Raw genomic sequence first — 24,371 nt, 5'->3', positions numbered from 1 at the left:
TTGCGTTCCCGTATACAAAATTTATATGAAAATCGTTTACGACTTTTACAACTTTATACAGTACGGGAACAGGCCAATTATTTGTTAGAGGGCAATAATGGATGGTTTGCATTTACGAAATCCACTCGTGTTCAACTGTCTAGTTCTTTGCGTATACGTCAAATGAAAACTCACCTGAAATCCATTGGATTTCGTTTGACGTTTAATCAATGTAATTGACAATTGAAATCGAGTGGATTTCGTAAATGTAAATTTACTATAAGAGAAGAATATGCCCCTACGGAAGACCTTTGGTATTCCAAGACGTAGTGGTCTGGTGTGAAATGGGCTACAGTCTTCTATGTGTGGACCTGTTGGCTTTCTACCGGAATATTTTTTGGTCTTTTGTAAGGAGGATATTAGCGGAAAACCAAATGGTTTTTGTGAAAAGACCTATTATTGGTCTGCTGTGTGAAGATTTCTTGGGTTTGTATGAGGTGACCGACATAGTGATGTTCTGTTAGTATGACTATTGGTCTTCTATAAGATGTCCTATTTATTGCTCTAAGGTGTAGTGATGCGTGCATATTTTATGTGATAAAATAAAGACTCTCTTACATTATTGTCAACTTACCTGACTAGGTTCGGAGGCCTAAAACTATAAAAACAAAACCAAACACAAGATAACAGCTCTATCACCGAACTAGGTGTTGTTGATCTAATTTACCGTCAGTCTACTTGAATTGATTTGGATTCGAGAAATTCGAGACAAAGAAACAAAACAAAAAAAGAACGATCGGAACTATTTGATGACGAACAGAGGCTATGTTAAAAGGATAAAGGTAGAGTTACATTAGGCAAATATTTGCTCCAGCGACCGGCAGTGTGCGCTTACTGAGAGCAAGTTAGCATAAATTCAATGTATTATTAACACTCACTTGATCTCAGTAAGCGCACAATGCCGGTCGCTGGAGCAAATATTTGCCTTATGTGACCTTACCTTTAGATTTGCACAATGGAATGTCAGAACGTTCTATCAATCTGGAAAATCTGCTGAATTATCAAAAGAACGTGATCGATTGAACATTATTTTATGTGGTCTCATCGAAGTCAGATTGAATGGATGTGGTGAAGTGCACAATAAAAAATATGATATATGCATATAGGTACTGTCATACTTCGGAGGATAACCACACATGAAGTGTAGTGATATTTTTGACAAGATCATTGCATAAATCCCTTGTAGACTGAAAGCCAACATTGCACGATGGGGCCAATAGCAGGTTTTCGAGGCAAAAAGTCAATTTTTGAAGTGAACAATTTGAAAAAAATAATAACGTATTTCGATTGCCAACACTCTGAATCACTAAAAATAAAAAAATAAATCAATCTGGTAACATCACATAGCGACATACTAATCTGGCAATGATGACATATATTCTTATGCATTATTTTCCGACATTCATTATAAATAAGTAGTGAAAGCATTTTAGGCGCCAAAAAGAACATTTCAACATTTTTATATTTTTTAAACATGGAAAGCTCTTCAATGGGTATGTAAAATAAGATAGTGTTAACAAATAATAAAAATCTTATGTGTGGTAAATGTATTTTTGAGTTAAGATGTTATGTCTTTTTTGGAGTATTTTGCTTTGTTATCCATGTGTTCTCTGGAGTATAACTTTTGAGATCTAGGTAGATCTAGGATATTATATATATGTGGTGAAAGGTATTAATGTGTACTATCATTTTGTGAAAAAATTAGCTGCGCCTATCTGCGCCTTTTCATAAAAATCTGATTTCAGATGTCGTAATACTTACAAATATGGACATTTGTATGTTTTTGTTGGCTAATAATCGGAAACCCATTAATGTTACCAATTGGATTTCGGAAAAATTTAATAGACGTATATAATAATAATATATAATTTCAAATATATCGCAAACTTTGGCTTTTGTGGCGGAATCTTAGCCGATTTTTACTAAATTTGGAACCTTTATTTATTAACTTATAACAAACCACAGACAAAACCATGAAATTTGAACATATGTATATAGGGGAGCTATTTCTATATCTGAACCGATTTCAATATAACTTTACAAACTTATTTGTAATCCGAATTCCGTAACATTTTCCAAATTTTATTGTAATTTGATGGATGTTGCATGCTTGGTCAATCATTTTCCTGAAATCGGGCGAACATATATATGGAATCTATATCCAATTCTGAACCAATTTCAATATGATTTGCCAAAAATGTTTCTAGACCAAAATCCGTCACACATTTCAAATTTCATCAAGATTGGACATACATAGCGGGATTGGTGCACCAAATACCTAAAATCGGGCGAAAATATATATGGGAGCAATATCAAAATCTGAACCGATTTCAATATAACTTGGCAAACTTATTTGTAGTCCTAATTCCGTGGTATTTTCCAAATTGCATAAAAATTGGGCAGAATTTGCGTGTTTGGTCCATCAATTGCTTGAAATCGGGCGAACATATATACTGCAGCTATATGTATATATGAACCGATATGAACCAAATTTGGCATATTAGTTTCTAAGCCCATTATAAACATCTGTACAAAATTTGGAAGGTCTAGCTTGCCCCAGTGATTTGTTGCCTCGAAAACCTGTCATTGGCCCCATCGTGCATTGGAGAGAATTTTCAGTGTCAACTTAAAAACTAAAGCTCGATTTTAGTAGCATTTAACCCCTAATTATCATAAATTTCCATATATTTTATATTATAGCATACATCCCTTAAGGCTGGGCATTGATACGAGTGAAATAAATAAATAACAAAATAAAATAAATGCAATACCTATATTACGCTGGTGGTATTCACCTCATCAAACATATCAGATGTGAACGAACATTAGGTCCGCCTGGTTACTCAAAAGTTTGCAACAATAGATCTGTCTGGTTACTTTCCCAGCAAGAACTTTCTCAGAGAGTAATGACTATGTATATCACATAATATGCTTTTTCACATGTATGACATCAGCTGCTCTGTATATAAGTATACCCAGAGTGACAAAATACATGTGAAAAAGCATATTGTGTGATATAGCCATAAGGAGTTTTTATTCTCTTTCCCAGCAAAATTTGAAGGAAGGGGTTCAATGCGATGACGTGATTTCATGACATCTTTTGCATTGGTTCAAACGAAGTCGTGAAAGATCCGATCTTTTCATCAGCATTTGAACCCATTCCATCGATCCAATAGAGATGCATTTTGTGTTTTTATTTATACACATTTTTCTAAATATATAAGATTAATTATTGATGAAGTCGGAGACTCGAAATCACAACCAACGTTGTCAAAACTCTCATCGTAATGATAATGTCATTGCAAAGGGTTGGTGAAAATGACATGCCAAAGCATTGGTGGAAATGACATGGCAAAGCATTGGTGTAAATGACATTCTTTGGATCCAAAAATGGATAGCATCTTTTGGGGTCCACGCTCATATAAAATTCATTGATGAAGATGCTAAAACGATGACATGCCAGCTCACTTGCCCCCATGATTGAATGCCATCTTTGGCATCAAACAGACACCTTCCCAGCAAAAACCAGCAAGCAATCAGCTGACTTGCCAAAACAGAACAATTTGTCCGCCAATGAAGGAACCAAAGGAAGCAAAAATGTTTTATTTTTAAAAATAAAAAAGAAAATGACCCAAAAATGGATTTTTTCCACTTTGCAAATTTGTTCTAGAAAAAATAGTACAATTAGACTTGCTATTTCCGCAATAAAATTGTTTTTTAATTTTCTCAAACCATACACTAATGAAGACATATGGTCTGTTCCAGTACTGCAAGAATCTACAATTTTTTACTATTTTTTCCGATAACATAAAGGAAAAAATGTTATCGTAGTAAAAAGTAGTAGCCACAGTCTATACCGGTGGTGCTCAAAATATTTTGTGCATTGGTCTCTCTGAGCAAGTCTTTCCTTTGCTAAACCACTACAGATGAGAATAAAGAGAAAATATGTTGTTGTTGCAGTCACGTTAACGTATATGGATGATCTTGGCTGGTCTATACAGTCGGACACTCAGCCCAAACTAGTTAGCCCTGACTATTTAGTTTGCTGTCAGATGTTGTTAACAGAACTCTGAATGGCCGACCTTCTGTAGCCCTTAGTAGTAGCTTCTTGCAGGTTCTGGAACAGAACAATAGACGCCGGAATGCTCTCACCGACTATGTTCGAATTGAGTCTAGTAACTAAGAAACTCAATACAAAATGCCAAAAAATACAAGTTAATAAATATTTATTCTGGCAAAAGACTACATGGGAATAGTTTTTGATGGGAACTACATCCTCAGATAAAAATATCCAAGCAAATATTGTAATTTTCCCCAAAAATCGTCTTCGAACTTTTTTGAGTTTTCGAGATTGAGTGACTTGACCGCGGCAAAATTGAGTAATGCTTGGTTTACATTTACGAAATTCACTCGATTTCAACTGTCAAATCCATAGATTAAACGTCAAATGAAATCCAATGAATTTCAGATGAGATTAAACTTAGCATAATCCGTCGTCTGTATATTCATTAGTCTATGCTCAAACATAAATCAACCAAAAATTAAAAAAAAGGTGACTGATTGTTTTCAGAAAGAAGAAGTAACAAGTTCTTGCTAGAAGAAATTTGTCCAGCAAGAATTCGCAAACTCTCAGTGAAAGAACTGTCAAAATGTCTCTCTCGAATCGCTCTCTTTTACTGACTTTTTGCGTTAACAGACGACTTCCAGCAACAATTGGTACAACACATTTTGAGGTAACCAGTAGAGTTGGGCAATCTAGTTCCCGGAGCGGATCGATCTTTCTAGTTCCTTTTCCTAAAAGGAACTAGTTCCTAAATATAGTTCCATAGTTCCGAGAGCGATACAGCTTTCTTTCTGTTTCCTTAGTTCCAAATAGTTCCGAGAGCGAATCTTTGAATCTTTTTCGTTCATCGTACTTTCTGTTTCCTTTATTCTTAATAGTTCCGAGATCGAAATAGTTTAACAAATCTTTCTATTTCATCGTTTTTTTTTTTGTTTTCATCGTTGGTGAAAGATTCTTGCACGTAAAGAAACAGAGCTTTAATTTGTACTAATTTTTACAGAAAGTTATCTGTTAACTCATTTGTTATTTGTTAACTCCATTGAGAAATTGGAAGTTTTTGCTGGAGAAATTTTTTCTAGGAAGAACTTGCAAATTTGTCGATATGAAACCATATTTCTGTCAAGTCTGCCTAGTGTATTTGTGGTTCTAGAATCCTTTCGCTATAATTCATTGGCCTTGTTTGTAGTCTATTGATCTATGAGAAAATCGTTGATCTCCTATCGTATATTCTTTCACCTATTTACCTTAAGTCTTCTGTCACAACCGCTTCTCTCCCCATTTTAATTCGCTCTCGCCAAGAAATGTGATTTATAGAAACCGTTTTCCATTCTCTGTAAAACAGCATCATAATCTAATGTCAAACTTTGGCAAATATTTAATTATTCATAACAGATGAACAAAAACAAAAAGAAACAACAACATTGAGCCAATATTTAAAATATTCTGTTAGTAGAGACAAGACAATGTGGAGGATAACAACGATGACGACGACAATGATGATGTTGAAGTTCTGTTTACATTTTTCCATGGCTATGAAATTCTCATTTATTAATCAAGCGGAGTTTGGAACATGCGACGACTGACTCCCTTTAAACAATGTCATAAAACTCATATTCGCGTTGTTTACAAAAAAATAAAAACATCCACACGATTTTAACCCTTTACCTCAAATAGGCTGGAGTTATGGGCTAAAAGAAGCGACATTTAGAAATTATGTTGGCACAGGTTAAAAGCCTATAACCCAAGGCATAAACAACCAGCAAAAGGAATGAACGAACACACGACCGAAAGGATTTTCTAACATTTAGAGCAACTTCTTCCCGTCTCTCTCTCTCTCTCTCTCTCTTAAATTTGTAAATAAGTTGTAAAGTTTTCTAGCCGAAAAACTTTCGTTGTTTACGCGAAACGTCCTAGCTTTATCACTGGTGGAATATGGGAATATCAATGGAAGCAAGGGGTTTCAGACCCATACTTCTTTGTCACGGAATCTTGTTACTTTTGCTAATGAATAATATGTAAAGTCTTTGTTGCTCCATTCCCCATACAAGAAGCTTGTTTTGTAGAACTAAACCTAAGCCGCCGAGTAACAATTTCACTAAAGGAAAGTGAACAAAACTACCATTTAACTGTTGTTGTTGGTTAAATGTTTGTTTTGCCTAATGCTGCTGCTGTTGCTATTTTTTTGGGGTTAGGCAAACGATAACCCGCTGAATTGGCAATGCAAAGCTGCTGGTAGGCATTGAAGTGAAATGAAAAACTATTGTTATGGAGTGTGTGAACGGATGTGGAGCAAAATTAAATAAGCCTTTGGCCACAAATTCTAAATTAGCGCACATTTTTCTGTTTACATGAATAATTTCCGAGGACTAATGTGAGAGCTTGGGATGGTGGGGATTTTGTAAGTATACAAAATCTGGCAAGGTGTTAGGTATTTTCAATTTGACAAGACGTTGGGTTGCTATAAAAACCTCTTGGACCTTTTTGAGAAGACCCTGTGGTCGTCTATAAGAAGACCTTGAGGTCTTCTATAAGAAGACCTTGTGGTCTTCTATAAGAAGACTTTGTGGTCTTCTATAAGAAGACCTTGTGGTCTTCCATAAGAAGACCTTGTGGTCTTCTATAAGAAGACCTTGTGGTCGTCTATAAGAAGACCTTGTGGTCTTCCATAAGAAGACCTTGTGGTCTTCTATAAGAAGACTCTGTGGCCTTGTGGTCTTCTATAAGAAGACCTTGTGGTCTTCCATAAGAAGACCTTGTGGTCTTCCATAAGAAGACCTTGTGGCCTTCAATAAGAAGACCTTGTGGTCGTCTATAAGAAGACCCTGTGGTCGTCTATAAGAAGACCTTGTGGTCGCCTATACGAAGACCCTGTGGTCGTCTATAAAAAGACCTTGTGGTCTTCTATAAGAAGACCTTGTGGTCTTCTATAAGAAGACCTTGTGGTCTTCCATAAGAAGACCTTGTGGTCTTCTATAAGAAGACCTTGTGGTCTTCTATAAGAAGACCTTGTGGTCTTCTATAAGAAGACCTTGTGGTCTTCCATAAGAAGACCTTGTGGTCTTCCATAAGAAGACCTTGTGGTCTTCTATAAGAAGACCCTGTGGTCGTCTATAAGAAGACCTTGTGGTCTTCCATAAGAAGACCTTGTGGTCTTCCATAAGAATACCTTGTGGTTTTCCATAAGAAGACCTTGTGGTCTTCCATAAGAAGACCTTGTGGTCTTCCATAAGAAGACCTTGTGGTCTTCCATAAGAAGACCTTGTGGTCTTCCATAAGAAGACCTTGTGGTCTTCCAGAAAAAGACCTTGTGGTCTTCCAGAAGAAGACCTTGTGGTCTTCCATAAGAAGACCTTGTGGTCTTCCATATGAAGACCTTGTGGTCTTCCATAAGAAGACCTTGTGGTCTTCCATAAGAAGAAGACCTTGTGGTCTTCCATAAGAAGATCTTGTGGTCTTCCATAAGAAGATCTTGTGATCTCCCATAAGAAGAAGACCTTGTGGTCTTCCATAAGAAGAAGACCTTGTGGTCTTCCATAAGAAGAAGACCTCGTGGTCTTCCATAAGAAGAAGACATTGTGGTCTTCCATAAGAAGAGGTTCTTGTGATCTTCCATAAGAAGAGGTTCTTGTGGTGTTCCATATGAAGGCATTATGGTCTTTCATAAGACGGAACCATGAGAAAAGAACCTTGTGGTCTTCCGTAAGAAGACCTTGTGGTCTTCTTATGGTGAAGACCTTGTGATTTCCCATAAGAAGACCTTGTGGTCTTCTCCCATAAGAAGACCTTGTAGTCTTCCATAAGAAGAAGACCTTGTGGTCTTCCATAAGAAGGCATTGTGGTCTTTCATAAGAAGACCCTGTTGTCTTCCAGAAGAAGACCTTGTGGTCTTCCAAAAGAAGACCTTTTTGTCTTCCATAAGAAGACCTTGTGGTCTTCCATAAGAAGATCTTGTGGTCTTCCATAAGAAGACCTTCTGATTTTCCATAAGAAGACCTTGTGGTCTTCCATAAGAAGAAGACCTTGTGATCTCCCATAAGAAGAATACCTTGTGGTCTTCCATAAGAAGAAGACCTTGTGGTTTTCCGTAAGAAGACCGTGTGGTCTTCCATAAGAAGAAGACCTTGTGGTTTTCCGTAAGAAGAAGACCTTGTGGTCTTCCGTAAGAAGACCTTGTGGTCTTCTTAAGGTGAAGACCTTGTGATTTCCCATAAGAAGACCTTGTGGTCTTCTCCCATAAGAAGACCTTGTAGTCTTCCATAAGAAGAAGACCTTGTGGTCTTCCATAAGAAGGCATTGTGGTCTTCCAGAAGAAGACCTTGTGGTCTTCCAAAAGAAGACCTTTTTGTCTTCCATAAGAAGACCTTGTGGTCTTCCATAAGAAGATCTTGTGGTCTTCCATAATAAGACCTTCTGATTTTCCATAAGAAGACCTTGTGGTCTTCCATAAGAAGAAGACCTTGTGATCTCCCATAAGAAGAATACCTTGTGGTCTTCCATAAGAAGAAGACCTTGTGGTTTTCCGTAAGAAGACCGTGTGGTCTTCCATAAGAAGAAGACCTTGTGGTTTTCCGTAAGAAGAAGACCTTGTGGTCTTCCGTAAGAAGACCTTGTGGTCTTCTTAAGGTGAAGACCTTGTGATTTCCCATAAGAAGACCTTGTGGTCTTCTCCCATAAGAAGACCTTGTAGTCTTCCATAAGAAGAAGACCTTGTGGTCTTCCATAAGAAGGCATTGTGGTCTTTCATAAGAAGACCCTGTTGTCTTCCAGAAGAAGACCTTGTGGTCTTCCAAAAGAAGACTTTTTTGTCTTCCATAAGAAGACCTTGTGGTCTTCCATAAGAAGATCTTGTGGTCTTCCATAAGAAGACCTTCTGATTTTCCATAAGAAGACCTTGTGGTCTTCCAGAACAAGATCTTGTGGTCTTCCATAAGAAGAAGACCTTGTGGTCTTCCATAAGAAGACCTTGTGGTTTTCCATAAGAAGACCTTGCGGTCTTCCATAAGAAGAGGTTCTTGTGGTGCTCCATATGAAGGCATTATGGTCTTTCATAAGACGGAACCATAAGAAGAGAACCTTGTGGACTTCCATAAGAAGACCTTGTGGTCTTCCGTAAGAAGACCTTGTGGTCTTCTTAAGGTGAAGACCTTGTGATTTCCCATAGAGAAACATGAGAAGAGAACCTTGTGGACTTCCATAGGAAGACCATGTGGTCTTCTTAAGGTGAAGACCTTGTGGTCTTCCAAAAGAAGAAGACCTTGTGGTCTTCCGTAAGAAGACCTTGTAGTCTTCCATAAGAAGAAGACCTTGTGGTCTTCCTTAAGAAGACTTTGTGTTCTTCCATTAGAAGAAGACCTTGTGGTCTTCTTTAAGATGAAGACCTTGTGATCTCCCATAAGAAGACTTTGTGGTCTTCCAGAAGAAGACCTTGTGGGCTTCCAGAAGAAGACCCTGTGGTCTTCCTTAAGAAGAAGACCTTGTGGTCTTCCATAAGAAGACCTTGTGGTCTTCCATAAGAAGAAGACCTTATGGTCTTCCATAAGAAGAAGACCTTATGGTCTTCCTTAAGAAGAAGACCTTGTGGTCTTCCATAAGAACAAGACCTTGTGGTCTTCCATAAGAACAAGACCTTGTGGTCTTCCATAAGAAGATGACCTTGCGGTCTTCCTTAAGAAGACCTTATGGTCTTCCATAAGAAGAAGACCTTGTGGTCTTTAATAAGAAGAAGACCTTGTGGTCTTCCATTAGAAAACAATGTGGTCTTCCATAAGAAGAACTTGTGATCTTCCATAAGAAGAACCCCTTGTAGTCTTCTTAAGAAGAAGACCTTGTAATCTTCCATAAGAAGAAGACCTTGTGGTCTTCTTAAGAAGACGTTGTGATCTCCCATAAGAAGACCTTGTGGTCTTCCATAAGAAGACTTTGTGGTCTTCCATTAGAAGAAGACTTTGCGATCTTTCATAAGAAGACCTTGTGATCTTCCATAAGAAGACCTTGTGGTCTTCCATAAGAAGGAGACCTTGTGGTCTTCCTTAAGAAGACCTTATGGTCTGCCATAAGAAGAAGACCCTGTGGTCTTCTTAAGAACAAGACCTTTTAATCTCCCATAAGAAGACCTTGTGGTCTTCCATAAGAAGACTTTGTGGTCTTCCATTAGAAGAAGAACTTGTGGTCTTCCGTAAGAAGACCTTGTGGTCTTCCATAAGAAGAAGAACTTGTGGTCTTCCATAAGAAGGCCATGTGGTCTTCCATAAGAAGGTCATGTGGTCTTCTTAAGAAGAAGACCTTGTGATCTCCCATACGAAGACCTTGTGGTCTTCCATAAGAAGAAAACCTTGTGATCTTCTATAAGAAGAGGTTCTTGTGGTGTTCCATAAGAAGTAATTGTGGTCTTTCATAAGAAGGGGACCTTGTGATCTTCCATAAGAAGAGGACCTTGTGGTCTTCTATGAGAAGTTCTTGATGTCTTTTATGAGAAGTCCTTTTGGTCTTCTATGAGAAGTCTTTTTGTTCATCTATAAGAAGTCCTTGAGTTCTTCTATAAGAAGGTGTTACGGTCTTTCATAAGAATATCTTGTGATCATCCATAAGAAGACCTTGTGGTCTTCCATGAGAAGACCTTGTAGAGTATCTGAAATCCGTCTTATTTTCCTCTATTAAACCTCCTCTCCCCATCTCCTCATATTCTCTAATGAAATTGTTTGTAAATTTGTTAAACAATACCAACATATTGTGTGTTGTATTGTTCTACAACTTGTTGTTGTTGTTGCTGCTGTCTAACTTCGTGCTGGTTGTTTTGTGATTCCTTTCAGATAATTGGCAAAAGTTTTCCTAAGAAAACAAGAAGAATATGTTAGCTTCTTGGTTTCTTGGAGAGCAGGACTAATGCAATTTTAATGCATGATTTGTTATTAATTGAAAAATTTTAAGAAATTTTCTGAGAGGAAGGGGCGACATTTTTCCCAGTCAAAACCCTGAAAATGAAAACAAATCATTATTAAAAATGAATCATCACCAGCGCCGCCAGCAGGCAAAAAGACAAAACGTTTGTGATTTGTTTGGAATTGAGCGGAAATAGTTGGAAATGTGGAAAATATGAGACGGTATTGTTTTGCATATTATTGCAAGAAGAACAAGAAGATGAAGAAGAAGTTTTTGAAAGAAAGTTTGTAGTTTTGTAGTAAATTGTTGGAATGGAAGTGGGAGAAAAGAGTGTAGGATTTCTTTGTATTCAAAGAATAAAAATGAAATGGACACTTCTTATCTATAAATATAACAAAAAGAAACTATTTTATTTTGTGTTTCTTTATTTTATTGTTAAAAATACAATTGAATGGAACTCTTAAAATCTATTATTATATTTTTGTTAAAAATACATAAAATCCTTTTGAATATTTTCGCTTAAAATCTATGTGTAAAACCCAAACCACCACCAAAATCCCGCTGGCCTCTGAATGGTCCAGAAATATGTTGACTGGCAAAGGTATTCAAATTCAATGATGATGCCTGATTGGGTGAGGTCCACAAATTGGCCGAAGCATTGGCATTCACGGTTTTAATATCAAATTTGGGAATTTGTGTCATCCCCAGACTGGCTGAATGACCCTGGGCATGTGACCAGGCAGCATTGGCACCCACAGCATCAAATTTCAAACCATTTTGTAGTTGGGTACGATTGTGAAAGGCATTCAAATCCACCGAATGGTTGTCATTTTTAAAGGTGTTTATGCGTAAATTTTCGCCCATGGATTTACTTACCCCATGGGTATTGGCATGTTGCAGGGTCAGACCATGACCATTGCTGAAAAGGAGGAAAAAAATAAAATTAAATTTAAAACAAAGAATATAAAATTTAAAGAAATGGAAACAAATTTTTCTTCCCATTCCCTTATGAAACATTGATCTAATCTTTTCAGTGGATACTCACGAACTAATTTCACCAAATGCTCCCGTGGTTACAGGGCCATGTTGATCATTTCCTCGGGCAAATACACCAGCAGCTGCTGCACCCAAGCCTTCATTTCCCACTTTGCCAATGGCTTTGACATCAATATTCTGGCCACCTTTGGGATTGGCAGTTGCAGATCCTCCAATATTGAGAGACATTTTTTTATTTAGAATTTTAAAATCTTGTGTGGTGTATTACTTTTGCAAGTCTTCAGTAAACTGTGACATTGTGGATAATGAGAGGCACTTTTATATCATTGTTGCTGTGCTAAGTGTGTTCCTTGGTGTTTTGTATTAAAAGAAAATGTAAATCCCCGTTTTTAATTGAAGCAAAAAATGTGTGGTCATATTAAATTGTATCCATCCGTCATCAACAATAATAAAGGGGAATGCCTCAATTATATGATAGATATACATATATACGTATACATATTAAACTCAGAAAAATCACCAAATTTGCCAGACATATATATACATATGTATATATGTTGGTATGTGGACCAATATTAGACTTCCGAACCTGGTGAGACATCTTTGTATTGTGATGTGGCAAATTGTGAATGATGTGTAATATATCTTGGCGGGGATTCCGTGGTGTTTACCCGTTGTCATCATTCACAGACATTAATGTTTGTCTAATTTTCTATATCTATGGTCATCTATTAGAAGATCACAAGGTGGCCATAGATAACCATGACCTTGTGATCTTCTTTGGGGAGTCCTTGTTTTCCTATTTAAGAAGACTTTGGGACCTTGTATAATAAAAGTTTGGCGTCTTCGATAAGAAATCTTTGTGATTTTCTATAAGAATATTTTGTGATCCACTGTAACAGGACATTGGGCTCTTTGATAGTAAATCTTTGAGATTTTCTATGAAAAGACTTTGTGGTCTATTATGAGAAGATCTTGTTCTTGTTGCCTTTCATGAGAAGACCTTTATATAAAAACAAGTAAAAAGTCGTTAAGTTCGGCCGGGCCGAACTTTTTATACCCTCCACCATTAAATAGTCTTAATTAAAATGGAATAATTAGAGTCCTTTCACAATTTTAGGTGGAACAACTTTTCGACAATGGATAGACTCCTACTGCCTCCCACTATTGCTTGAATTACACTGTGAACACAAATGTTGGGGCAGAGATAATTCCTTTTGGAGATGAAAGCCCTTGGTGTGTGTATATTAAAAACCCCGAAGGACAGATGCGCCGTGAGTCGAACTTCAGCGTTATGGCGTGATGAAGTTTTCGCAAGAGACCCTGTAAGCCATCATCAATTAGCATTATATCTTTGTTTGTTGTTTTTGTAGAGCACTTAAGAAACGGTGAACAAAGATATAGCGCTAATTCCTGATGGCCCACAGGGTCTCTAACAAAAATTTCATCACGCCATAACGCGGAAGTTCGACTCACGGCGGATCTGTCCTTCGGGGTTCATAATATACCCACCAAGGCCTTTCTTCCCCAAGAGGAATTTTCCGTGCCCCAGACTTTCACCTCCATTTTGTTGCACAGTGTTATCTAATCTAATCTAAAAAATGTGTACAGCGACGTGAAAGGTATTACATACGGGGCTATATCAAAGAGTCAACCTATTTTTACATTTTTTGGTGGAAAAGTTTTATAGCTGCAGGGAACATCAAGAGTCAAATTGAGGGTAGTTTCATCAAAACAATGTAGACCCTCAAAAATGGACCCATGTTGTCGAATTTTAGTGAAGAAATTTCGTGACCACTGAAAATTCCCGAAAACGGGAGGTACAGTTATATGGGGGGATATACCAAAACATGGACCTATATTGACGATTATTTTTGAATAGACAAAATTGGAGCTAAAATTCTCAAAATACCGATCATTACAGCTAGTTCCGTTAAAAATTGCAGCTAAAATTCTCAAAATACCGAAAATCGGGAGTAACCGTTATATGGGGGCCATACCATAACATGGACCTATGTTGACGATGTTTCGTTGGAGATGTTTTATGACCACTGAGAACTTCAAATGTCAAATTACAGCTATTTCGGTTAAAAACTGTAGCTAAAATTCTCAAAATACCGAAAATTGGGTGGTACCGTTATATAGGGGCCATACCAAAACATGGACCTATGTTGACGATGTTTGGTGGGGATGTTTAATGGCCACTGAGAACCTCAAAGGGCAAATTACAGCTAGTTCGGTTAAAAATTGTAACTAAAATGCTCAAAATACCGAAAATCGGGAGTTACCGTTATATGGGGGCTATACCAAAACGTGGACCGATGTTGACGATGTTTGGTGGAGATATTTCGTGACCACTGAGAACCTCAAATGTCAAATTGCAGATAGTTCGGTTACAAATTGTGGCTAAAATTCTCAAAATACCGAAAATCGGGAGGTACCGTTATATGGGGGCTACACCAAAACATGGACCTATGTTGACGATGCTTGGTGGAGATATTTCATGATCACTGAGAACCTCAAATGGCAAATTACAGCTAGTTCGGTTAAAATTTGTAGCTAAAATTCTCAAAATACCGAAAATCGGGAGGAACCGATATATGGGGCCTATACCAAAACATGGACCTATGTTGACGATGTTTCGTGGAGATGTTTTCTGACCACTGAGAACCTCAAATGTCAAATTACAGATAGTTCGGTTAAAAATTGTGGCTAAAATTCTCAAAATACCGAAAATCGGGAGGTACCGTTATATGGGGACTATACCAAAACATGGACCTATGCCCATATCCTTTGGGATATAAGTTTGTTGATCACTAGGAACCCTAAATGCCAAATTATAGCTAATTCGGTCTACAAATGTGGCGAAGAACGTCAAAATACCTCAAATCCGGAGGTACCGTTATATGGGGGCTATACCAAAGAGTGGACCGATATAGCCCATCTTCGAACTTGACCTGCCTATGGAAAAAAGACCCTCGGGTGCAAAATTTCAGCACTCTATCTCAATTATTGCGGACGCTAGAGTGATTACAACAGACGGACAGACGGACATGGCTAGATCGTCTTAGAATTTTATCCTGATCAAGAATATATCGACGCCTCCAAACAATAGTATGCTAAGTCGACTTAGCATGTTTTCAAGTTCTTTACATTTTTATATTTAACGTCCTTTAACTTAAATTCTGTCAAATTTTGGTAATGATCGGACAATCCGAACAGAAGTTATAAACAAATATTTACTTAGCATAGTACTGAAGTTCAAAAAAATTTCCAAACTTTTAGAGCTTGTCCTGCAAAACTCGCTTTTCAGAATTAGCAAACTATTATTTGGAGGTGTCGAACGTCCTTTAACTTAAATTCTGCCTAATTTTGGTAATGATCGGTCAATCCGAACAGAAGTTATAAACAAATATTGACTTAGCATAGTACTGAAGTTCAAAAAAATTTCCAAACTTTGAGAGCTTCTCCTGCAAAACTCACTTTTTAGACTTAGCATACTATTATTTGGAGGTGTCGATATATACTTTATAGGGTCGCAAATGATTAGTTCGATGTGTTACAAACGGAATGACAAACTTAATATACCCTCCATACTATGGTGGAGGGTATAATAAGACCACAAGGTTTTCTCATACAAGGTCACAAGTTATTTTCATGGAAGACCACAAGAGCTTTGTTCCTTTACTTTTTTACTGGTAAGACTGGTAAAAAAGAAAAGTGTCAAAATTTCACAAAATTGCTCTCTCATGAACATTTTTACCAGAAAAGTAAAGGAACGGAAAAATTGTAGATCTGGCAGCAATGTCAAAAAGAAACATACAAAAATCAATTTTCGTCTTTTATTTCACAGTTTTTAATTTAGTTTTGTCAGCGTTCGACTTTTTCTTCTGTTTTTCGTCCATTTTCTTCTTCATTGTGAAATAATCGTCAAACAAAATTCGAAAAATCAATTCTGCCATTTTTTACCTGCAGAAATTTGCCTGGTAGCCTGTGGAAGAAGAGAAAGCCATTTTCGCTCTCTCCTCTCTCATTCTCTTAAAAATTGCTTACAGTTTTGCCACTTTTCGGGGTTAAGGAACGCTTTGCAGGTTAAAAATGGCAACAAATGGTAAAAATGGTAACCTCAGGTAAGGAAAGGAACACAGCTAAGGTAAGAAGATCTTGTGGTCTTCAATGAAGACCATGTTGCGTTCCATAAGAAGACCTTGTAGTTGTCTATGAGAAAACTTTGTGGTCTCCTATAAGAAGAATTTGTGGTCTCCTATGATAAGAAGTTGGGGCCCCCAAAAATAGACCCTCTCGAAGAAGTCCTTATGGTGTTCTATGAGAAGACCTTGTGGTCTTTTGTAAAAATAACTTGGATGCTTTCATAAGTAGACCTTAAGGTCCTCTATGAGAAGACATAATGTGAAAATAACCTGTAACATTCTATGAGAAGACCTTGTGACTTTCTATGAAAAGACCTTGTGGCCTTCTAGGAGAAGCTTTTGTTGCCTTTGATGAGATGACCTTGTGGTTTTTTTTTTGAGAAAAAATTTATGGTGTTGTTTTAATATGAGAGAACCTTTTGGTTTTACCTTGTGGTTTTTATACCCTACACCACCTTGTGGTAAAGGGTATTATGTCTTTGTGCATTAGTTTGTAACATGCAAAAGGAAACGAGATAGAAGCACAGTTCCTTTTAGGGATATACATAAAATCACTCTATGAGTCGATTTACGCATGTCCGTCTGTCCATGTATTTTTGTAAACAAAGTACAGGTCGCATTTATTGTCCGATTCGCATAAAAATTGGGAAAGATAGTTTTTTTGGCCAAAGGACGAACGCTATTTATTTTGTTAAAAATCGGTTCAGATTTGGATATAGCCCCGGATATATCTTCGCCCGATTTAAGGCATTTGGTGCACGAAGCACGCTATATATGTCCGATTTCAATGAAATTTGGAATGTGCGACGGAATTTAGTCTAGAAATAAGTGTGCCATGTTACATAGAAATTGGTTCAAATTTGGATATAGCTGCCATATATATTCTCGGCCGATTTTAGGTATTTGATGCACGAAACGCGCTATATATGTCCGATTTCAATAAAATTTTAAATGTTTGCCGGGATTTGGCCTAGAAATAAGTTAGCCAAATTATATCGAAATCGGTTCAGATTTAAATATAGCTCCCATATATATTCTCGACCGATTTGGGGTATTTGATGCACGAAACACGCTGTATATGTCCAATTTTTATGAAATTTGGACTATGTGACAGAATTTGGTCTACATATTAATGTGAAAAATTATATCGAAATCTGTTCTGCTTTGGATTTAGCTTCCATATATATTTTATATATTCACAGTGGTGTAGGGTATTATATAGTCGCCCGCCCGACTTTGATCCTTTCCTTACTGGTTTATACTAAGACCTTGGTTTATAAGAAGACCTTATGGTTTTCTATGAGAATGCCTTGCGATATTCTATGAGAAAACTGTATGGTCCACCATAAGAAAAACTTGTGGCCTTCAATAAGAAGATGTTGTGGTCTTCGTTACGAAGATCTTGGACTCTTTAATAATAAGACCGAATGGTCTTCTATGAGAAAACCTAATGGTGTATCAAGGAAGACCTTGGGGTCTTATATAAGAAGACCTTAGGGTATTATGTATAAGGCCTTCTGGTTTATAATCATATTCTATGAAATAATGTTCTTCATTGAGAAGATCTAATGGTCCTCCATGAAAACACCTAATGCTCTTCTATATGAATATCTAATGGTCTTATATAAGAAGACCTCAGGGTCTTATATAAGACCTACTGATCTACTTTCAGATTCCATGAGAATCTAGGACCTAATAGTCCTCTATGAGAAAACCTAATGACGTTCTGTTAGGAGATCTAATGGTCTTGCATAAGAATACTTCCGGTCTGGAGTAGTATAGTCATCACTCCCTTAAGTTACTTAATTTTAAATTATCATGGCATTATATTGTAGTGTACATCCTTAAGGTCGAAAGACTGGGCATATGAGAATTGAAATAAATGAAAACAAGTAAAAAAGTGTCAGTCGGCTTTGCCGACAGATATATACCCTCAGCCAATGTGAAGTGAAACTATCACCTACTGACAGATCGAATGTATTTAAGGTCTCTTTAGAATTTTGTGGTCCTTTTTCAACATTTGAACTTGCCGAAAAAATCTGGATTAGGAATTAACTGTACTAAGACACAAATGTTGAACTTTTTTGGGTGAGGTACCCTTAGGGAGGACCAATGTGGGCCATTTTAGAAGTTAAACTTAATTTTGACAAAATATAAGGAGATCCAAAGTTTGGACCAAATTGGATGCCCCATTCAAGTGATATCGTCATAGCATTTTAGTGACATTTTTTAGATATTGGGGAGAAGTACCGAAAGTTGTGGACCGGTATTGCCCATGAAACTAAGTTTGGATATAATATGACGAAGACCAAATGTTGGACCAAATCGGTTGAACAGTTAGAGTGTTATCGTGTTCTCCGACCGCCACATATGGTGACATAGGGGTTTTTACACCTTTCGGGCTGGACTTGCCCCTGAAAAAACTTTTACCGTCGTAATGGAGGTAGCGAATGCAAATCGCTTCAATAAAAATCAAACTGATTCGAGACCAGGTCTTAAAGTGAACTTATCCGAAATTTTGTGTGAGAGGTACCAGAATGAGTAGACAAATATAGTCCATATTCGAACCTGGTCTATATTTGGTAGATACATTAGAATGTGCAAAGTATGGATTACATCGGTCATTCCCTTAAAGAGTAATTACGCGCAAAATTTTTCCGAACATTTTTGAAGTTTTGTGGGGGAGGTACCTGAAGGAGTGGACCGATATAGCCCATCTTCGAATTGAAACTATGTTTTCATAAAATATTACGAAGGCCAAATTTTGGACCGAATCGACAGATCCGTTCGAGAGTTATCTTGCGCTCCAACCACTACACAAGGTGTCATAGAGGCTTTTTGTACCTTTCCAGCCAATTTCTCAGGTAGTATGGAGTTGCCCCTGATGAAACTTGTACCGTCGTATGGGGGGGGAGTGAATACAAGTCCATATTGGAACCTCATCTAAGTCTGGTAGAAATTTCACGATGTGCAAAGTATAGATCAAATCGGGTACTCCGTTCAAGAGTTATCGTGCCCACAAATTTTCCGAACATTTTGGAACTTTTGTGGGGGAGGTACCGGAAGGAGTGGACCAATGCCAAACATTGGACCAAATCGGTTCATCCGTTCGATAGTTATTGTGCGCACCAGCCAGCCAGACAGACAGACGGACGGACATTGCTAAATCAACTCCAAATTGTCTGAAACGGATTTCGTCCAAACATACATGGGGTCTAAAACCATTATCGATGAGGCACATTTTGTCCGTATGAAAGTGTACATATGTATACAGGTTATATGTATTTACCCTAGTAAGCATAAATGCTGAGGGTATTAAAATACGACCACAAGGTTGTTGTTTTAATATGAGAGAACCTTGTGGTCTTCTATGATAAGATCGTTTGGTCTCCTATAAGAAGATCTTGTGACCTTCTGTGAGAGAACTTTGTGGTTTTGTTTTTATATGAGAGGACCTTGTGGTTTTTGTAAGCAGACCATGTGATCTTTTGTAAGAAGACTTTAAATCTTCTGTCAAAGACCTAGGGATATTCTATGAGAAGATACTGTAGTGTTGTATGAGAAGACCTTGTGGTCCTCTGTAAGGGAACCTTGTGGTTTATTATAATAAGACCTTGAGGTATTCCATTAGGAGACTTTATGGTTTTCTATGAGAATACCTTACGCTCTTCTATCAAAAAACTTTGTGGTCTACCATAAGAAAAACCTGTGGTCTTCAATAAGAAGACGTTGTGGTCTTCGTTACGAAGATGTTGTGGTCTTCATTACGAAGATCTTGGACTATTCGATAAGAAGACCGAAACCTAATGGCGAAGAAAACGTAATGGTATATCAAGGAAGACTTCAGGGTCTTATTTAAGAAGACCTCAGGGTCTTATGTATAAGACCTTCTGGTCTATAATCAGATTCTATGAAATAATGTTCTTCATTGAGAAGATCTAATGGTCCTCTACGAAAAGACCTAATGCTCTTCTATAAGAATACGGTTAACACAAACAAAACTTCAAACATTTTCGCAAATGAACAGTTAAAAGATATGTCTCGGATCGTTCTGAAATTTTGCAGCAGGTTGTCCTTGCGATCCCTATATTTCGAGTGCAAATCCATACTTCATAAGATAATGACACAAAAGCTCTGAAAAATCCTGCCGGCATCAACTGAAATAACTGATTAGCACAATTGTCTACGAATTGAGTATCCGATTTAGGTGAAACTTTTCATATGTTAAATTTTTCTCCAAACGTTCATCAAGTTCCAAAAAGTCTATATTCGACAACACCTTCGGTATCTCCCTCACAAAAAGTTCAACTATTTTCGCAATATTTGGAAATTTTGTTGTTCTTGCGGCCCTGTTACGACGGTCAAGTTCATGCTTCTTGACTTAATGGTCCAGAAGCTTTGAAAATCCTTGCCGTCTCCAACTGAAATAATCGATGAGGACGAATTGAGTATTTGATTTGGCCGAAACGTAATCCAAGCGTTTCTCAAGTTCCAAGAAGGTCTATATCAGGCAACACCTTCGGGCATCTCCCACACCAAGTTCAACATTTTCAGTTAGGTGCAGTTAAAGGGCAATTATATCTGATGGCTCCTTCAATTTATATGTCTATGTATATTTCTTACTTTAATAAAAATGGGAGGTACCTTCCTCACAAAAGTTCAAAATGTTTGCTGGAGTGCTGTTGGACGATAGTTTTTATTCTTCTTCTTTATTTGCAAATCCGTATTCGGATATTAGCGATCATACAATGTTAATTATTACAGAGTTATTTAATTACATATTATAAAGTTAAAACATATCATTCAATTATAGCTAGTTCTCTATTTCTTGCGGCGCTTAAAAGGCTTATTTCATCTTGGTGTCCTGTCCATTCCTGAATGTTTTTCATCCATGTTATTTCTCGTCTTCCTCTTGGTCTGCGACCTTCAATTTTAGTTCTTATAATAACTTGGAGGAGATTATATTTTCTATTTCGCATAATGTGTCCCAAATAAGCAGTTTTTCTCGTCTTTATAGTTCTGATAATTTGATTTTCGGTATTCATTCGCCTCAGTACTTCATTATTTGAGATGTGATTTGTCCAGGATATCTTTAAGATCCGTCGGTATATCCAAATCTCAAACGAGTGCAGTCTTCTCTCGTCTGCTGCTTTTAGGGTCCATGTTTCTGCCGAGTATAATAGTACTGACCATATCTAGCATTTTACAAATCGTTTTTTTGTTTCCAGAGTTATGTCATGGCTCGTTAATATTTTTCTAAATTTATGAAAAGAGTTTCTTGCCATTTCAATTCGACATTTTATTTCTTTTGATGGATCCCAGTTTTCATTAATTTGAACTCCTAGATATTTGAATGTTGAGACTCTTTCTATTTGAGTACCATTAATGCTTAAAGGGGTGTTGGATTCGACGCCTCTTCTACTTATAATCATGAACTTTGTCTTTTTTATATTAATTTTTAAGGAATATGACGTACTGGCGTGTTCAAGAACATCTATTAGTTTTTGTAGTCCTGCGAGGCAATTAGGGTGGTGTCGTCGGCATAACGTATATTGTTTATAATTGTGTTGTTTATTCTTATTCCGATGTTTTTCGCACATATTGACTCCTCAAATATTTTTTGGGAGTATAAATTAAACAAAAGAGGCGATAGTATGCAACCCTGCCTTACACCTTTCGAAATTGGAATATTTCCAGTAAGTTCACCATCTACTTGAATGTTTGCTGTCTGTTGCCAGTACAGGTTTTTGATGCATTTTATATCGCTATCCTCTAACCCAATTGAAATCAAAATTTCCATCAATTTGTCATGGTTGACCGTATCGAATGCCTTCTCGTAGTCGACAAAACATATATATACATCTTTTTGTACATCGCGGCAATTTTGTATAAGTACATTCAAACTAAGTAGGGCCTCTCGAGTTCCCATGCCTTCCTTGAAGCCAAATTGCGATTTTCCCATGTGTGCTTCGCATATTGGGTATATGCGCCTATGTATTATCTTTAAGAATATTTTAGTTTTTATTACCCAAGGTATTATACCATACTGTAATAATGGTCCAATAGCTCTAAAAAAATCCTACCGTGACCAACTAAAATGGTTTGTTGGATCATTGCAGATCCCAACATTTCTTCCGGTACCTCCCTCACAGAAATTCAAAATTTTAAGGTTGAATACAGTTTAAGGGCTGTTCGATGATTATTTTGAAACTTTTATCGAAGCTACAAATATCTTGTAATTCTGGTTAAAATTATACAATTTTTTTATACGGCAAGACCATACTTCTTGACATAATGTCCCACCAATAAGCTCTAAAATATCCTTTCCCAAATCCCAAATGATTGCTTGACACGAAAACTGTCGTAAGATCGGAAAGAATGAACCTCAATATTAGATTCTGATATAAAATGCTTAAGTTATTTCTCGGATCGTGTTGAAATTTTAATAGCGGTTAGTCTTTGTAATCATGACTGGACCCCGAAATATCGCAATATTTAGGGTCATTCTTGTAAACACCACTCGACCTAAGTTTTTAGTAGTATTTGTGGTATTTGTTACAACTAGAGTTGCGTTGTTTCCGAACGAACTAGTCCCAAGGAATTGTTCCGAACAAGGAACTACTGGAACTACACATATCCAGCTCTTGCGTTCATATATTAATCGTGGCGGTGCAAGAAACCAAGCTGAACGACAACCACAGCTTAGAGCACTGTGATGGTTACAATGTGCTAAGGAAGGATCGCACCAGAAGTGGGGGATTAGCTTTCCTATTGCACCAGTCTGTCCAATACAGACCTATCTCGTTTGAGCCTGTCTCTAATGACCCGTGTATGGAATGTATGGGGGTAGCAGTCAGGTGTGGAGCTGCTGAGATAGAGTTGCTGAATGTATACATCCCGCCGAGAAATAGCTGTATCCCTGATTATAGGCCTGACATTAGCCAGCTCTTGCAAGGTCATAATCGTCTGGTCCTGAGGGATTTTAATGCTCATCATGAGATGTGGCATTCGGCCCTCGGAAACGACTAGAGAGGTACAGCGCTGGCTGAGCAGATTGATAGCTCTACGTTTTGCACGGTCAATGAGGACGCCCCTACCAGAATTAGAGGAGAGTGTCACAGTTCGCCTGACATAACCATCGTGTCACCTGGTCTGACAAATGACGTTACATGGCAAACCGTCATTTCCCTTGGATCAGACCATCTCCCCATAATTGTCTCCATTAGCAGACCACCCGACTTCATCACCTCTGAACGCCGCACGTTCGTCAATCATAAAAAAGTTGATTGGCCGAGTTTCAGAGAGTTCACCAATCACCGCTTCAGAGAACTGCCCAATCCTTCTGATGTTCGGGTAGCGGAAAGGACGTTCCGAGACATCATCACTGCTGCAGCCGCTCGCCATATCCCTGCTGGTCGAATACCCGAAGTAAGACCAAACTTCCCAGCAGAGGCGACGGGATTAGCAAATGAGCGTGATGAGCTTCGAACCAACCCCAATGACAAAGAGTCAGGGAGCTGACACTGGAAGTTAACAGGCTGGTCGGCGAGTATAAGCGGAACAAGTGGTTAAATCATCTGAAGAGTTGCAACATTGGAGTCGGTATAGGTGAATTGTGGGCAACGGTTAAGTCACTCTCGAACCCTGGAAGAAGGGAAGATAGGACCTCAGTCATGTTTGGCGACGTTACGCTGACTGACCCGAAGAGGTGCGCAAGTTATTTCAATCGACAGTTTGTCGAGCACCCCGAGAGTGACAGGGCGAAGAGAAGAGTATTACGTCGCATCAGATCTCTTCCTGCCGAGGAGGAACCACCACAGTTTACAATGGATGATGTTGCCAATGTCATCAGGAACGCTAAATCATCCAATGCATTGGGCCCTGATGGAATCTCCATGGTAATGCTGAAGCAGCTGGATGAGCCGGGAGTGGAGTATCTCACTAAAGTTCTCAACTTGGCGCTAGCCATCCTCATCATTTCCGAAATTTGAAAAATGGACAGGGTGGCAAGGATGCCAGCAAGGCAAGGATGCCAGCAAAAGTGTATCGTACAGACCGATTTCGCTTTTGTTGCCCGTATCAAAGACCCTTAAGGCCTTAGTCCTCCCCAGTATCAGAAATAGCTATTAAGTTGCCGATCATCATCATGGATTCCGTAAGCAGCACAGCACGACAACTGCGCTGCACACCATTACCACATATATTTGTCAAGGACTCAACCAGAGACGGCCGTGCGATAGAAC

At 37.9% G+C, this 24,371-nt stretch overlaps 1 protein-coding gene across 1 annotated transcript; it reads right to left on the bottom strand.

Annotated features, from left to right (window-relative positions):
* Window positions 1-11,395: 11,395 nt before the first annotated feature.
* LOC141390415 (attacin-A-like) lies at window positions 11,396-12,285 on the bottom strand. Its single transcript, XM_073963325.1, has 2 exons — window positions 12,027-12,285; window positions 11,396-11,900 (listed from the first exon to the last, which is right to left on the bottom strand). The coding sequence occupies exons 1-2, from the start codon at window positions 12,203-12,205 to the stop codon at window positions 11,501-11,503; spliced, it is 579 nt and encodes a 192-aa protein (XP_073819426.1). The 5' UTR covers window positions 12,206-12,285; the 3' UTR covers window positions 11,396-11,500.
* Window positions 12,286-24,371: the final 12,086 nt, after the last annotated feature.

Source organism: Musca autumnalis, unplaced genomic scaffold (genome assembly GCF_047663935.1).
Source record: "Musca autumnalis isolate F117 unplaced genomic scaffold, ASM4766393v1 scaffold_1, whole genome shotgun sequence".
NCBI classification, from domain to species: Eukaryota; Metazoa; Arthropoda; class Insecta; order Diptera; family Muscidae; genus Musca; species Musca autumnalis.
Note: the sequence above shows the minus strand (reverse complement) of the source record. Positions and strands in the feature narration are given on the sequence as shown.

Coding starts and splice junctions, on each gene's coding strand:
- LOC141390415 (XM_073963325.1), bottom strand. CDS start 12,205: ATGTCTCTCAATATTGGAGGATCTGCAACTGCCAATCCCAAAGGTGGC. Junction 11,901..12,026: donor GCATTTGGTGAAATTAGTTC/GTGAGTATCCAC, acceptor CCTCCTTTTCAG/CAATGGTCATGGTCTGACCC.